The sequence below is a fragment of the Setaria italica genome, chromosome V (assembly GCF_000263155.2).
Source record: "Setaria italica strain Yugu1 chromosome V, Setaria_italica_v2.0, whole genome shotgun sequence".
Taxonomy (NCBI): domain Eukaryota; kingdom Viridiplantae; phylum Streptophyta; class Magnoliopsida; order Poales; family Poaceae; genus Setaria; species Setaria italica.
The window spans coordinates 9,919,533-9,935,681 of NC_028454.1; the positions used below are offsets into that span (position 1 = coordinate 9,919,533).

At 47.6% G+C, this 16,149-nt stretch overlaps 2 protein-coding genes across 2 annotated transcripts; both read left to right on the plus strand.

Annotated features, from left to right (window-relative positions):
* The first annotated feature begins 5,050 nt into the window (after positions 1-5,050).
* LOC101781920 (RING finger and transmembrane domain-containing protein 2) lies at positions 5,051-8,711 on the plus strand. The gene is made up of 8 exons (XM_012845785.3): positions 5,051-5,920; positions 6,077-6,153; positions 6,859-7,027; positions 7,365-7,453; positions 7,588-7,752; positions 7,845-7,922; positions 8,027-8,130; positions 8,287-8,711. The coding sequence occupies exons 1-8, from the start codon at positions 5,422-5,424 to the stop codon at positions 8,390-8,392; spliced, it is 1,287 nt and encodes a 428-aa protein (XP_012701239.1). The 5' UTR covers positions 5,051-5,421; the 3' UTR covers positions 8,393-8,711.
* Positions 8,712-9,635: 924 nt separating this feature from the next.
* Positions 9,636-14,543, plus strand: LOC105914489 (autophagy-related protein 18d). The gene is made up of 5 exons (XM_012846351.3): positions 9,636-9,867; positions 10,637-11,486; positions 11,675-11,933; positions 13,331-13,454; positions 14,057-14,543. The coding sequence occupies exons 2-5, from the start codon at positions 10,725-10,727 to the stop codon at positions 14,163-14,165; spliced, it is 1,254 nt and encodes a 417-aa protein (XP_012701805.1). The 5' UTR covers positions 9,636-9,867; positions 10,637-10,724; the 3' UTR covers positions 14,166-14,543.
* The last annotated feature ends 1,606 nt before the right edge of the window (positions 14,544-16,149 follow it).

The following is a 16,149-nucleotide window of genomic DNA, read 5'->3' on the forward strand; positions in this document are numbered from 1 at the left end:
CGGTGCTTCGTTCAGCCTGGCCAACCACCAAGTGACCAAGAATACGAGTGTGTCACTGTCAACTGTCTTCTGTTCAAATCATCAGAAATCTGGGCATGGATGGATGGACCAAAACTCCAAAAGCAGCTAGCATTCAGTATCGTTGAGACAGGGAAAAGAAAACCATGCAAGGTTATCTGAATGATCACAAAATCATAACAGCTGTGCTATAGAAACTCATCAGAACACTACTCACCATGCCTGGGCTAGCAGCCACCGTCGCCGCCGCTATCGCCTCGCCGTGCTCGAGCCACTTCTTCACCAAAGGGAGAGGGAGACAGTCAGACGGGGGAAGAGACAAATGAAATGGCCGTGTATGTGGCCGCAGCAGAAGGTGGGCAACTTGGTGGACTGAATTTTCAGACAACCAAAACACAAAGACGTAGTACAACTCATCACCTGTTACAGCAAGTTAACAATGCCTTGGCAAGTAGGACTGCTACGTGTTTCTTTAACTTTTCTGAAAGATGTTTGCAAGTTTCTGCATTGCAACCAGAGGACCTGACGAGGCGTTGGTTCTTGCCGATTATATTCAGTATCTATACGTTGCCTGTGCTTGTAACACGCCTACCAGTCTATCAACATGTCCAGACACCTGAATAAACCGACCCCTTTGTAGCCTGCAGCATGAGAAAATAGAGGAACGAGGATTGCCTTGGTCACCGCTCTCTGCACTGCTGGATCGAGGATTAGTTCGGTCGTCTTTGGCAGTGTTTCACCGGCGGCTTCTCCACCGGCTTCACTTCCGGTGAAGCTCGGCCAAAGAGCACCTCCAAAATAGCTTCACTATGGAAGCTCCCACAAATCCTGCTCTCTGGAGCCTTTAGACGGAGAGGGAGCCAAAAAAAGGGCTCCCCGCAGCTTCAACTCCCACCTCCGAGATCTTGGCAAAAATGCCCCCGCCTGAGCAGCGCACGTCAACGGCGCATGCTGGGGAAGGGCGGCGGCGGCAGAGATGCGGTGCGCGGTGGAGAAAGAGCGCGGTGGGGAAGGAGCAAGGCACGCAGGGGGAGGGGGATGCGTCGCGCGGCCAACGATGGAGCAGGAGGGTGAGGGCCAGGTGCGGCGCAACCTCGTGGCGGGCAGCAATGACGAAACAGCAGCAGCACCCCGATGGAGGGAAGCAGCATCGCTCGATTGGAAGAATGGGACTGCGGCGAATTAGCAGCAACACCTAGGCACACGGACCAAGAGGAGCAGGGATGGCGGTGGCGTGAAGAAAGGATGAGGACGGGTTAAGGCAGCGAGGAATGGATAAGGCACGGAAAAGAGGGAGAAAAAATGGAGAGAGAAAAAAGAAAAGGGAAAAGAGAAATTATTGTTTAATCATATATCCACTAATCATTTTTTTTCAAATGAAATAACATATAAATTAAAGAAAAATATAAAATGTACAAGTCATATAGCTATGGACATAATGGACATTTGCCTCTTTCATCCATTTATGAAAAAAAAGAAGAAAAGGCTACTCATTATTGGTTAATCTAGTTTCTGTTCATTATTTTTTTTCATTTCATATGACAAATCATACTATAATTGAGGTAAATATAATTGAGGTAAACATAAACTCATATGTACATCCAAATCACATAGCTAAGGACATATATGCATTTGACCGCTTACATCCATTCATACAAATATAGGAGAAGTCGTTTTACCAAATCCTTTCCAAAACGGCTTTAGCTCTACCAAAAACGCTGCTCCACCAGAGAAGCTATAGCCGGAACTGTTTCAGCCATAGCCACAGGCCTGCTAAACGAGCTCTTGTTGCATCTGGCGGACGGAGAGACGGAAAAACAAACATTTCAAGGGGAGAGCTGTGATCCACCTCTCATCTCATGGCACCATGGCGGAGCTAGCAGCCACCGTCGGAGCATCGGGCAGCTGCGCGATTTGCGGTGAAAATACAGGGTCCCATGTACAGAGAAGATGGCCACGTTCTTGGCGGATATGACGCCGCCGTGCCCTCCTGTGGGGCGTATGCCCGGCCGGCTTCTCGCTCGGCACCGATGGGCGAGGGGATCTGCGCGCGCGTGTTGCTACCGGAGCAGTAAGGAGTGGAGAGCTCGTGCTAGGGCAGGACCAAGGATGGGTCTCTGTGCTCCCAGATGGGACAGGACGTGAAGAGGACGGCAGCGGCGGTGGCCGCGGGTGCCGGTGGACTGGCGGGCGTCGAGCCGGTCCGAACCAGGATCCTTTTAAAAAATGTTCGATCCGAAATTTTGCGTAGGTACCCCTACATGGATTGCGACTAATAATCGTGATCCAAATAAAGAGTATTTTTACAAATATATTATGCATACTTTACAAATATATCCTTAAATCGGATCGCGATCAATACAAATTAGAAGGGCCTTTGCAAATATCTGATCCCGAAATTTACAAAAGGACCCTCGATTTGGATGGCGACTATTAATCGCGATCCGATTCGGTGGGCATTTCGCAAATATTCCGGGACCGGAGCAGCCGAACGAGGCCGCCGGCCACGCTGCCGCCGGCGACCTCTGCTAACCTCGCGCTAGCCTCCGTCGATATCTGCCCGCCTACGCCTCGCCGTTCCGCTGGCTCCCCGCGCGCTCCGCTGGCGTGCAAGCTCCTACGCAGGCGCGGCGGCGGCGCCTCAGGAGCCCCTGAGACGGACAGACGGTGACGGTGCCCTGATGAGGTCGGCGATGACGGCGAGGCGGCTAGCCTGGGCGAGGTCCTGCTCTTTCGTTGCTTCAGAGGAGGCTCCCCGCGGTGCCGAGTTCGAGTACGAGCTGCGCCGCGAAGAGATCGGCATCAACAGCCACTCAGCCAGAGCCCAGAGAGGCAGAGACGCGATGTGCCATGCGCGCGCGCATGCGTAAGCCTGGAACTGAACTGTCGTCAGAGTCCGGGAACGCTGATTTCCTCTGCACATTGCATCAATTTTCATTCCTAAAGGTCTCTGCTAATCACATCAAATCTCCATGTAGAATACAGTAAGAATCATACAGCACCACCAAGTGTACATGAGTACGATTAAGGTTTACTGTTCTGTTTGCCTCATCAATTAACTGCCTTAATGAATGCCCCTTGTTGGTCCACATCATCTCAACCAGAGCCAGGCTGTTGATCCACATTCGCGTCGTCCCTGATCCATGGATCTGCCGAGCCCAGCAGGAGGCGGCATCATTGCTTTCTGCTCTGCAGCGGAAGCCGTGAAGGCTGAGCACGGAACGCGCGGCTCGTTGTCCTCCGATGTCCGATCCTCCCCTCTGCCTCGGCGGGTTCGGGCTGGACAGCCTGCAGGGGCCATAGGCTTTGATTGCAAGCATGGGCTAGGAGGCGTTGGTGAGGTGGCAAGGGAAGCATCAGAAGTTGCTGCGTGATTGGTTTCTTCATTCAGGGAGCGGATCTTGTTGTTGGCTCGGACGCCGACGTGACGGGCGGCAAGTGGCGCGAGCCGCGAGGAAGAGATAGATCGAGCAGGCAGAGGCAGACGCGCGTGCGCCGACGGCGTCGCGGCAATCGTGGCTTCTTCAACAGCCGCGCGAGGGGTAGCTGAGGCGAGAGCGAGAGAGGTGGCCTGTCCCCTTATGCGGCGCGACAGGTTGTTGCCATACCAACCCAGAGCCCCGTCACCGACGTCGACCTCATCTTGTTTTCTTTTCTTTTTTTTCATCCGATGCTCCTGTTAGATGCCAAGGGATTTTCCATCGTCGAGCTAAAAAGGGAAAACTACGAGTTTAGAACTTTGGACGCCTCTGCATTCGTATTGTCAGTAAAAACTTCAAAACATATGCTACTAGTTTGGTATAATCTCTCAAATCTCAAGTGAGAGGAAGATGCTCTCTTCATTCTCAAATAGGCGATGTTTAGACACATGTAGCAAATTTTATAAAAATTTGGCTACTGATATGCATTAGCTACTAAAAAGTTGTCACATGAATGTAGTAATGTAAGTGGAATGGTCATGAAAAATATTCTTATATGGTTATATTTTTAGTTATTTTCAATAATGGATTATTATTGTACTATTTAGTAAAAAAAAGGCAATGGCCAAAGACATTCTAAGGACCTGTACGTATCAACCTCCCAAACGTCGAGTGAAAGAAAAATGGAGATGATAGCCTCCAAGCAAAGTTCAGCAGAGATGGCGCGAAGAGGCTAAGCATCGTTTGGTGTCACGAGTCATACGTGTGCTGATGGTACGGCACCGGCATGGCCGTTAAGGAAAGGATAGGTAGACAGGATTAGCTTAATAAGCCAGTGGTTCTAGACTACTTGTAGCACTAGTATGTTAACGTAACCGTATTAAACAATACGAACAGACCGCGTCTTACCATTCGGCTGTCAAATCAGGTTTGTTAACAAGTTCTTTTGACGTGTCAACTCTGGTTCCTTTTTGGTTCACAGTTGGTTGGATACGTTCAGTCGATTCTGGCGGACGGGGAACCTACCCTTGCTAGGCTCGTCTGACCTAGAAGTTGACTCCCCGTTAATGTGGTCAAATTTGCTCCCGCTAGTTTGATTTTTCAACTTAGGTTGCAAAATTTTGCTCAACTAGTTTGCTATAAAAAAAAACATGGTCATTGCAATGTGCCTGGCAGTGAGATAAAGAATCTCGTACCATTTTTAACCCAATCTTTGATGCAATGCAACTATGCCTTGTCCGGATGGTAAGATGTTTCGTGGATTTCCTACAAATAGTCTTATGATTTTCTTTTTATTTTTTTTACACTGGGATGACTGTGGTTTAGAAAAAGTCAAGAGGGTAATATAATAGCTTAAGATACAAACCAGTAGAGGCAGCAAGAAACACCACATTAATCAAGCTACTACTATAACTTATCGTATCTTTTAGAAAATCTTAAAACATAGGAGTAGCGTAAAATAAGACAGTGCCCAATATTTCGGCTTAGTATTAGATGCCTTTGTGGCTTTGTCGTCCTCATCCGGTGCTGACGCCGACAAATTTAAATTAAAACTGGCCATTAATTAACCAGATCACAAAAGAAACCGCACCAAACGGAGGATTAACGAACGAGCCAACGAGGCAACACACGACCAAACCAACCACGCAAGCAAAGCGCAGGAAACGAGATAAACAAAACCCATGCCCGGAGGGGGGGAAAAAACAAGAGAGATCAAAAGGGCAGACCACAAAAATATCCTATAAGCCTCCCAAAAATTCCTCCCACCACGACCGCGACGACGACGGCGACGAGCACGGGGACCCTCCACCGCCTCCGCCTCCGCCTCGCCGCGTGCGGCCTCCGCGCCTCCGCACCGACGTCGTCCCCTCCGCCGTCCCCCTCCTCCGCCCCCGACGCGGCGCCGCCAGCCCTCCGCCACCGCCGCCGCCGCGGCGGAATCCTCCTCTGGAAGCTCCACCCCTCCCGCGCGCCGTCCCGCCCGATGGACGCGCCGCCGCCGCCGCATCAGCAGCAGCAGGCGCACCCGCCGCGCGCCCCGTCCCCGCCGCCCCCGCCCCAGCCGCCCGCGCCGTCGAGGAGGTACGGTGTGCACTTCTCGGCCTCCAGCTTCATACAGGCGCCGCTCACCGCGCTGCTCGAGTACTCCGGTATCCTCCGCCCCGATCCCGGCGGCGGGGCGCAGCAGGCGGGGGCGGGGGCCGGGCCAGGCGAGGTGTCGATCCGGATTGTGGCGCCCGGAGAGGCGGGGACGTCGTCTGAGAGGGCCGAGGAGGTGATCGTCGAGGAGGAGGAAGAGGAGGGGCACGCAACGAGGGCGCGCGCCGAGGAGCCGGCACCCGCGGCTGGGGCCGGGGAGGGCGGCAGGGAATCCTCGTCGTCGTACCAGAGGTACGACATACAACAGGTGGCGAGGTGGGTGGAGCAGATACTGCCCTTCTCCCTGCTGCTGCTCGTCGTCTTCATCAGACAACATTTGCAAGGTCAGCTCACTTGTTTCCCTTATCAACAGAGCGCAAATTGATATGCGCACATGGCCAATTTGATGCTTAGAACATAGTGGCATGCTGCTTGCGAATTGAAGTAATGTAGATGTGTAGGGAATGTTGGCTAAATTTGTCTTGGGTTGTTTTGCACAGGTTTCTTTGTGACAATTTGGATTGCTGCGGTGATGTTCAAGTCCAATGACATCTTGCGTAAGCAGACTGCTCTGAAGGTTAGTGATTGTTTTGTACACTTTTGGTGTAATTTTACTAAGGTTTGTGTCGTAGAGCAGCGATAAGCGAATGACATTATTTCCCCTGCAGTTCATGTCATTAAATAATTCTGTTTCCACAGAATGGAAGAGCTCTGCTTAGAGTTTTTTTTCCATTTAATGAATGTTTTCAAGTGTTCTAAACATGGAAATATTATAGTGCAGCAAACATCATGAACTTTTAGCTATTTGGTCACATCACCATTGTATAGGCAATTTTTATGGATTTCCTGCACCTGAAGGCATTATAATTCGATGCTTGCCTATAAGGAATCACCAGGGCTGTGCTGTCCTTTCACTGCTTTGCGTTTGTGCTACTGTCTAAGGATTAATTAGGTAGATTTATAGGATAGCTTAACCTCTGTCCCACACTCAACAATTGTCATGGATGACATGTGTGTATAGCAAGCTTTTCCTTATCAACATTGGTTTGAACTTTACTGCAGCAATCGATTAACTTCTTATATTGATTGAGAGTTATGTTTCCATAGGAAGTTTCTAATAACCTAATGTTTCTGTGGCACACCCTTAAGTTACAAAACCCTGCAAACTTAGTTGCTTCCAATCCTTTTATACAAATTTTCTCTGTTAGTGACAATATGGTGGATACTGGTGATCCTTCTACCATATTGGCTAATTTTGTTCTTTTTTCCTCATGTAATGCAGAGGGAGAGAAAAATTCCAGTCCTTGTCGGGATTACAGTATTATTTGTTGTTCACGTATCTGGATTTTATTGGTGTTACAAGAATGGGGACCTTATAAGACCTCTCCTGATGCTTCCTCCTAAAGAAATACCACCATTTTGGCATGCGATATTCATCATCTTGGTGAATGGTATGGTGCTTGAACATATTTACATCTGGCATCGTTGCAAAGTTATACTGCTGGCATCATTTGAAGTCATACCGCCTGAACAAATTTAGTATCTGGAGCTGAAGTCTCTCCATTTTGTCAACTGGGCTTAGATGTTTGCTTTGACTTTACTTGACATGCCTATGTGCTTGCCTTCTACAAATAGTTAAGTTGTTCCTAGGTTGTAAGTGGGTAACCTGTACCTATACTTCAACGCCGGGATCATTTTATACTCTCAACCATCAATACTGTAGTACTGTCTTCAAGGTGATACTTTCCTCTATAACTTTTAGTCACAGTTGTCCTTAATCTTGTGCAGATACAATGGTGCGCCAAACTGCTATGATTGTCAAATGTTTGCTGCTGATGTACTACAAGAACAGCAGAGGCCGAAGCTATCGTAGGCAGGTAAACCATTGTACCGTTATCCTACATTTTTGTGGTATATCTTGGTGATTTTTCTGGATAGCTCATGGTGTATTGTTGTTATTTATGCATAATCATAGATGGAGAAGCTGTAATGAAATTTTCCTGTTGTTCAGGGTCAAATGTTGACAATTGTGGAATATTTTCTACTTTTGTACCGTGCATTATTGCCTACACCTGTGTGGTACCGTTTTTTCTTGAACAAGGAGTATGGAAGCCTATTTTCGTCTCTAACCACTGGCTTGTATCTCACTTTCAAGTTGACATCAGTTGTGGAAAAGGTGCTTATGGCTTCCCTCATCTAACTTCAGATCTCAAGTTAATAAGTTATGCATACTGAGTGGATGCCTGCTGACACAACTGTATCTGTCAGGTTCAATCGTTTTTGACAGCATTGAGAGCATTATCTCATAAAGACTTCCACTATGGTTCATATGCAACGAGTGAGCAGGTAGCTACTATGTTCTTTGTTAGTCATGAAATGTCTTGAGAACTCCACACTGGATCTTTTAACACACTATGTTTCCTGTACTTAACTATCTTGAGCGTGTTCAGGTACTTGTTGCTGGAGATATGTGCGTGATATGCCAAGAGAAGATGCATGTCCCCATTCTTTTGCGCTGCAAACACATCTTTTGTGAAGACTGTGTATCTGAATGGTAAGCCACGCCCATCTGGCCCCTTCCCCTCCCCCGCCCCCTCCAACTTCCATTTAACCTTTCCTTGCTATTTTGACCCATCTTTCAGTGATTCCATTGTCGTGAAACCTAAGATTATCAATTCGTCCCTTGCTAACATTCTTTGGACGATAACAGGTTTGAGAGGGAGCGGACGTGCCCGCTGTGCAGGGCACTGGTGAAGCCAGCAGACCTCCGATCGTTCGGCGACGGTTCAACAAGCCTCTTCTTCCAGCTATTCTAAAGAGCGGCAAGTTGGAGCGCTCCACTCTATGAAGATGTTAGGGTGTGTGCGTGTGTTGCTGCTCGCAGCGCGCTGATGCGGTGCTCGCTGCGAGCAGAGCGGCCCTGATGCGGTGCTGAAAGAGTGTACAAGTCAAAGTCCCTTCCAGCAGAAGCTGAAGGCGTACATGAGTGTGTGTATTTTGACCGTGCATATTGCCACCCCCCTGTATAGGCTCTCGCGGGATGCTTGAGCACCTGATGACTACCTCTACCTGACCGTATACGTACAAGTTTACTAGTACTATATAAATAGAAATGTTGAGTTTATACAAACGTTACGCTGTGCTCCTCAATCTTCGGAAATGAAATTATCTGATGCTCTGTTAGATCGTGGCGATAAATAAATCCTTACGATCCCTGCAGGTCGGCATGCCGGTTCATTCTCAAATCAAAAGGCGTCTCCTGTTCGCCGTCGATGCGTTGCGTTACGTGCCTGCTCCGGTGAGCTATTTTCACAGCCAAGATCACTCTCAGCAGAGTGACGTGAAAGGAAACCCCCACAGTACATGTGGAAATAGCGTACGGAGTAGCAAACTAGCGACGAATGTTCTGGAGAATCTCGACGGCGACCGACTGATGGTTACACTTGATAATAATCCGAGGGGGTGTTTGATACGAGGTGCTAAATTTTAGGAGTATCATATCGAATGTTCGGATGCTAATTAGAAGAACTAAACATAAGCTAATTATAAAACTAATTGCAGAATCCCTATACTAATTCGCGAGACGAATCTATTGAGCCTAATTAATCCATGATTAGCACATGTTTACTGTAGCACCACATTGTCAAATCATAAACTAATTATGCTTAATAGATTCGTCTCGCGAATTAGACTCTATCTATTCAATGGGTTTTGTAAATAGTCTGTATTTAATACTTCTAATTAGTATCAAATATCTAATATGACGGGTGCTAAACTTTAGGAGGTGTATCCAAACGTTCCCAAGTATCCAGGGAACCATGAACTTGGAGCGGGACCATCCTGCGAGCCAGATCGCGCCCCGTCCCGTGCCGGCGCGTCCGGCCATGGTGACGGGGTCCTACACCAGCTAGCCCAGGCCTAGGACGCTCCGTGATTGGAGCAGCTGCGAAACAGGCCTCCTCCACACACACAGTTCTATCATCATCAGAGAAATAAAAGAGCAAAAAAAAAAAGTCTCCGTAATGACGATTGAGCCGTGGGATTAGAGCACGGGCTAGGAGGAAAAAAAAGGTTAATTGCGGCGCACGCATCCGTCGGACGAACGCTTCCCGAGCCCCCCGACTCCCTTCTCGGCTCCTCCTTCCACCGTCCGGCCTCCCCGTTCCCTCGTCGCTTGCCCGGTTGCCCCACTCCCCCCTTCCCCTCGCTCATCCGCCACCGCGCGCACGCGTGCTCGCCTCGTCGATCGGTCTCCGCCACCCCTCATCGGCAGGCGTCGCGGCGCAAAGAGGTATGGAACACCCACTCGATGGCTTCCGCCCCGACCCCTCCCCTCCCTCCCTCCCTGCTTCCTCGGAAAGGAACCTCCGATTTCCCCCCAGTCATTGGGATTCGCGCCTTCCCGAACCCTTCCGCTGCGGTCGATCGCCGGTTCCGTTCCCCTAGGCGCTCCGCCGCCCTCCGTGCTGTGGACGGTGCCTCCGACCAGATCCGCTGCTGCGCGGCCCTTTCTTCCTTCTCCCGTAGGCCTCCTCGTCCTTCAGCATCGGAGCGGGTAGCGGAGATCGGAGATCCGCCCGGACCGGGACTGGTTTCTCGAAGCCCTAGGTTCGGTGGACAGATTGCTCCCTCAATTCTAGATGTTCTCTCCAATTCCCCCCTGTTCGTTGTGGATTTATGTATGCCGTGTAGCTGAGTGCCATTAGCAGGGAGTAGCTTATTTCCCTAATTGTTGGATCATCTGAGCCCCCATGCGCCGGCTTCATTCCACCCGTGATTAAAACCACTAGCTAGCTTATTTCCCAAATTGTTAGATTATCTGAGCCCCCATGCGCCAGCTCCGTTGCCCCCCTGATTACAATCACTAGCTAAGCAGGGGATGCCATGGAGCTCCATTCCCTGACTTCTACCGCACAAGCGCAGAATGAGACAGTGGAATGATTAGCATTGTATCTTGCAATTCCTTTTGTGTCTGATTGGATCATTAAATATTGAACTGATTGTGCCCATGTCATGTGTTTTTTTCTTTGCTTGCTGCTTATCTTTTCTGCTTTCTGCAGGATTTCCAAGACTTTGCCAGCAGCAACACATTTGGTTTAACTGAGCTCTTACATTCAAAAGCAATTGATTTGGCTTCACGCCTTCCTCATGAGCTCACAAGTCTCCACATCACGGGGGTTACACCCGCCTGGCAAACTTGGGGCATTTGAGTCGTCACATGTCTGGCCGCTGTCCGCACCTACGAGCCAGCCCGGAGCAGGTCTTGGTGACGACCAGGATGTCAGGCTGTTGTCAGTTGCTTGGAATCAGGACTGTGGATGCTTTGCTGCTGGTACCAGCAATGGATTCAGGATCTTCAACTGCGAGCCTTTCAAGGAAACTTTCAGGAGGGACCTTAAGAGCGGCGGGTTCGGGATCGTCGAGATGCTGTTTCGTTGCAACATCCTTGCTCTTGTAGGCGGGGGCTCCAATGTGCAGTATCCGCCGAACAAGGTGATGATCTGGGATGATCATCAGAGCCGCTGCATTGGAGAGTTTGCCTTCCGCTCTGATGTCCGGGCTGTAAAATTGGCAAAGGACTACATTGTGATTGTCCTCGAGCGGAAGATATATGTCTACAACTTCACCGATTTGAAGCTGCTCTACCAGATTGACACTCTGTCAAATCCCAAAGGACTTTGCTGCCTCTCCCATCATTCCAATACTTCAGTTTTAGCATGCCCTGGAGTGCACCAGGGGCATGTTCGGGTGGAGCATTTCGGGCTGAAGATGACAAAGACAATCCCAGCTCATGATTCAAACATCTCTTGCATGGCACTGACAATGGATGGTCTCCTATTGGCAACTGCGAGCACGAAGGGCACTTTGATCAGAATATTCAACACAATGGATGGCACTCGCCTACAAGAGGTGAGCATAGCTTCTTTTACTCTCTAGAAGGCTGATCCTTGTTTTTTGTTGCATGGCATTCTCCGTTGTGAATAGAAAGCACAGTCTTCTTCTTTATTCCAATGCCTCTTCTGTTGCAATATCATAACCAATAAATGGATAGGATGAGCTCATAATGATCTATTTTTTATAATCTTAATAACATGCAGGTACGCAGAGGACTTGACAAAGCTGAAATATATAGCATTGCGCTGTCGCCCAATGTTCAGTGGTTGGCAGTGTCCAGCGACAAAGGAACTGTTCATATTTTCTCTCTGAGAGTCAGAGTTGCTGGGGAGGATTCAAGCAATGAGCAACACACTCTTGAAGGTCCACGGATGGACCACCAGAACTCTTCCAGTTCTATTGATCCTCTTATTCAGACGAACACTGGGTCCAATGCGAGTTCATCACTGTCTTTCATGAGAGGTACATATGCTACTCTGGTTTGCACCCATTCTTATTTGATCTGTACTGGATCTCAGTAGTGGAAGTTGCACCATTATAAAAACTTGCTATTTTGTGAAGTTAGATGATGTATACATCAGTGCCATACCTATCGTTAATCCGTTAATTAGTTTTAACTTAATCTATGAATGTTTTCTTCACCTTCAATCACAAGGATCTTTGATGATCTGTTTTTGTTTGAATGTCAATTGCCTTTTACGGTTATTTTCATATGCTGATTGTTTGTGGTATCATCACAGTGACCTCAATATTGCTCTCTGATGTTGTTTGGTCATGTTATTAGGGAACTAGCATGCATGCACTCATTGGAGCATATGCCCTCTTGCCTGCTGTCACAATCAATGAAGCATTAAGTTTGTTTGCTAGCATATGGCTTGAGATTCACTGGCTGTAAATTTTAGTATCTCCTGGAAGTGTACAAGCACTAAGGGTGCATTTGGCAACTAATGGGAAGGGCATGGGAATTAGTGGTGGTAGTTGGCGGAGGGAATTCACTTGGGATATGATTTTTAGTGCCATTCCCTTGTTTGTCTTTTGGAGGAAATTAAGAGTGGGAGTTTAAGTGAGACTAGATATCCCTTGTTTGGTGTGAGAGTTTAGAGGTGGGAAATTATATCTTAAGTCATGATAAACAGTGTAGATGCATTCATCTTCCACTTAAAACAAATTCCCACCCAATCCTCACCCCCCCCCCCCCCCCCCCCCGGGGAAGTGATTGGTGGGAGTTGCCCCTCTAAACTCCCATTCCTCATCCCATTAAAACTCCCATGCCCACCAAACAAACAATAGAATTTTAATCTCTTCCATCTAAACTCCCTTTCCCTCCAACCACTTACTTCCAACCAAACGAACTGTAAGGAGTTTGCTGTGAGGTGTGGAAGCACTGATTATTGACTCAAAACATAAAATCATGCAACCTCCTATTTTTTTCTTTTAAAGAAAATAGGGGCATTTGTATGGTTGCCCTCAATTTGCGGCCTAATTATGAGTTTGCCCTCCTTTTTTTTCACTTTGCTTACACAAACCAGGGTCATGGTGCAAACATTTGGAATAAAGTAGGGGCAGTGGTGAAAGTGAAGAAATGGAGGGAATACTCTTAGTTAGGTCTCAAAGTAGGGGCAACCATGCTATCTAAAAAAATATGTGGACTAATTAGCTTGTCTTAAACGTCATATGTTTAAAAACGGAGGGAGTACAGATTTGCAGCTAAAGCACATGTATAACCATACTTCTTCTTGAACCTAGTGAGTTATTTACATGTTCACGTTGTTTCAGTTTATGATCTTGAGACAGAATTGGGATTGGCTTCTCAAATTGTTCCAAGTCATTAGCTTATTTCTGCTGAAATTTTTCTCCAGGGATCCTGCCAAAGTATTTCAGTTCAGAGTGGTCATTTGCTCAATTCCATCTACCTGAAGTCACACGCTACATAGTAGCATTTGGTGCACAGAACACCGTAATGATGGTTGGCCTGGATGGCAGGTACTCTCCTCATCGAACTAAATTTTAGTTTCAAGGTTGTCCTTTCAGTAAATATCAGACATTTTCAGTGCTCGCTGTTGCCAAATATTTCTCCATCTGAGTTCGGTCCTGCAAAAGAAACAAAAAAAATGGAAATATAAACCATGCTACCTTCTCTGTTTTGGATCAAGACATTATTGGCCTTGTCACCAGCATTGTTGCATGTATTGTTTGTGAATTGTGCATGTCATAAACAGAGCCGCTGAGGTGGCACTGGAGCCCATGTTTATTCATCAACGTTTGCCACCTATAGTCATTGAACAGGCGTGCTTATGAAGTCACGTGGTACTCCTTTTTACTTCAAAAATGTCATAGCAGTTGCCTCTTATTTAGCTATGGAAAAATACATCAGCCAGTGGAAACAAACAGTTACGCACATAACAGTTTCAGGTGGCTATATAGTTGATTTGACAATTTTTTTTATACAAAAGTTTCAGTTGGTAGTACGGTTGATTTGGCAGATTTTCTTCCTATCTAATGAAAGCCAGCAACCAGCATCTTCCACCTCCATTTGTAGGAAGCATCGCGTATTTCATTAATCGTGCCAATTTTGTTTTCTCCAGCTTCTACAGGTGCAGCTTTGACCAAGTGAATGGAGGGCAGATGTTGCAGAAGGAATATTTCCGGTTTCTGAAGTCTGACAGCCCACCTTTCAGGACCTCAGCCAGCTGACCTGGATGATGATAACAGTCACCCCTGTAAATATCAAAGGTTATGCTCGGTCCATTGTACATATCTTCTCACCGGCGAAGTTATAGGCAGCCGGAATAAGGAGCTGACTGTTGGATCGCAACCTATTTCCTCTCGATGTTCTAATTTCTGAAGCAGTTGGCCTCCCATCCAAATTTCAAGAATTATTGGCCGTTTCTCTTCTTTCAGCAAAGAACACCCATTGGTATGTGTATAGCATAAATGTTCAAGAACGAATTTGGCTATGTGACCTTGCATCTGCAAGGCTGTAACAAATATCAGACTTGTTCTTGCCTGTGGGCTGTGGCTTATTGATCTGACTGTTACCTTGGTATGCAATTACAAACCATTTTGGATTAAGCGACCTGCATGCTGTGACATTGCTTTGCTGGTAGGTTGCTAGGCTTGTGCTGCCTGACGGATTGTTTAGTAGGCCTTGCTCAAGAGTTGACCATGATTTGAATCTGATAAGGTCCTGATTGCATTAAGGGTTTATCTTCTATTTTTGTGTTGTCAGCGATAGTGATTCGATAAGATTGTCTTTGCCGCTTGACTTTGCTAACTACATTTTCAACGATCTGGGAATGGATGGGGATGGCATCTTTTCAGTGTACAAGCCTATTAATGCACAAAAGGCGGCTAAATATTCAAAAAGGAGAAAAAACACATTCATAGTACAAGATAATGCGATCCAGCTCGGTCACAATTTTTTTTTGGCAGGGTCACAAATTTTGAAGCACGCTGTCCCCTGATACGTGATTGTTACAAAATTTTCATGAAAACAACATTTGACCAGTTTGCTTTTCGGCCGGCCTTCTCATCCTTTTTGATAAAAGGGTTAATTGAAAATATGCCATTACAATTCTCACGCTTCCAGAATATACTATTACTATTCGTTTAACCGTACCATTACAATTTACTCTTTATTTGAGATATGCCATTACTTACCCCTCGATATGTTTTTCAAAATATTCAGACTAAACTTATCTTCTTCCTTGCCCCCTCTCTCTCGTTCATCTCTCCTTTCTTCCTGCCGGAGCAGGAGCTCAAGGACAGCCCTCGCCGGAGCTCAGCCCGGAGGAAGCTCGTCGGTAAGAGGCCCTACATCCTTGCCGCTATCGCTGCTCATGGCTGCGTCCATGCTGCCGTCCAACGCCGGGGCCACAGCCAGCAGCTCTCTCCTCGTCCAGTCGTCCTGTGTTCTTATCTCCTCTCCACCTCCTTATCTCTCGCTTGCTGAAGCACAGTCGAAACAGCAGCTCAAATTTCTCCTGTTTCCCACTTTCCCTCTCCAATCCGAGCCCGCATCCACCCAATCCAAGTCGCCACCTCCCAATTTTTTTTCGTTGCGAGATGCAAGCAGCAGCAACCCACCAGCCTCATTCTCCAATTCAGCCAAACGCCTCAACAAGCATAGGAAACAAATCATCATGCCTTCTCCAAATTAAATCAAGCAACCAAAGCACGGGCCTCCACTGAATTCAAGCACAAGCAGGTGCACCCTGCTAGCTTCTCCTCCCTCTCCATCTCACGCAGCAGAGCAAGCCGGCCATGGCCAAGTAGATCGAGCTCCAGGAGCAGCTCCATCCAGCGACCAAGCAGGAGGTTGTGGTCGTCGTGGAGGCATCCGCGGGGCTGCAGGTGACGCGCGGCCGTTGGCGTCCTACGCGCCGAGGAGAGGAGGGCAGGTGCGGACGGGGAGAAGAACAGTTCCGCTTGCCCCCACTGGCCTCCTACGGACGAGCATGAGAGAGAGTGAGAGGGGAAGAGGAAGAAGACAGGGACAATTTGGTCTAAAATTTTTGAGAAACATATCAAAAGGGCAAGTAATGACATATTTCAGATAAGGAGTGAATTGTAATGGCACGATTACGAATAGTCGAATAGTAATGGTATATCTCCGAAGCACGAGAATTGTAATGGCATGTTTTCAATTAATCCTCGATAAAATGTAACTGGACCATAA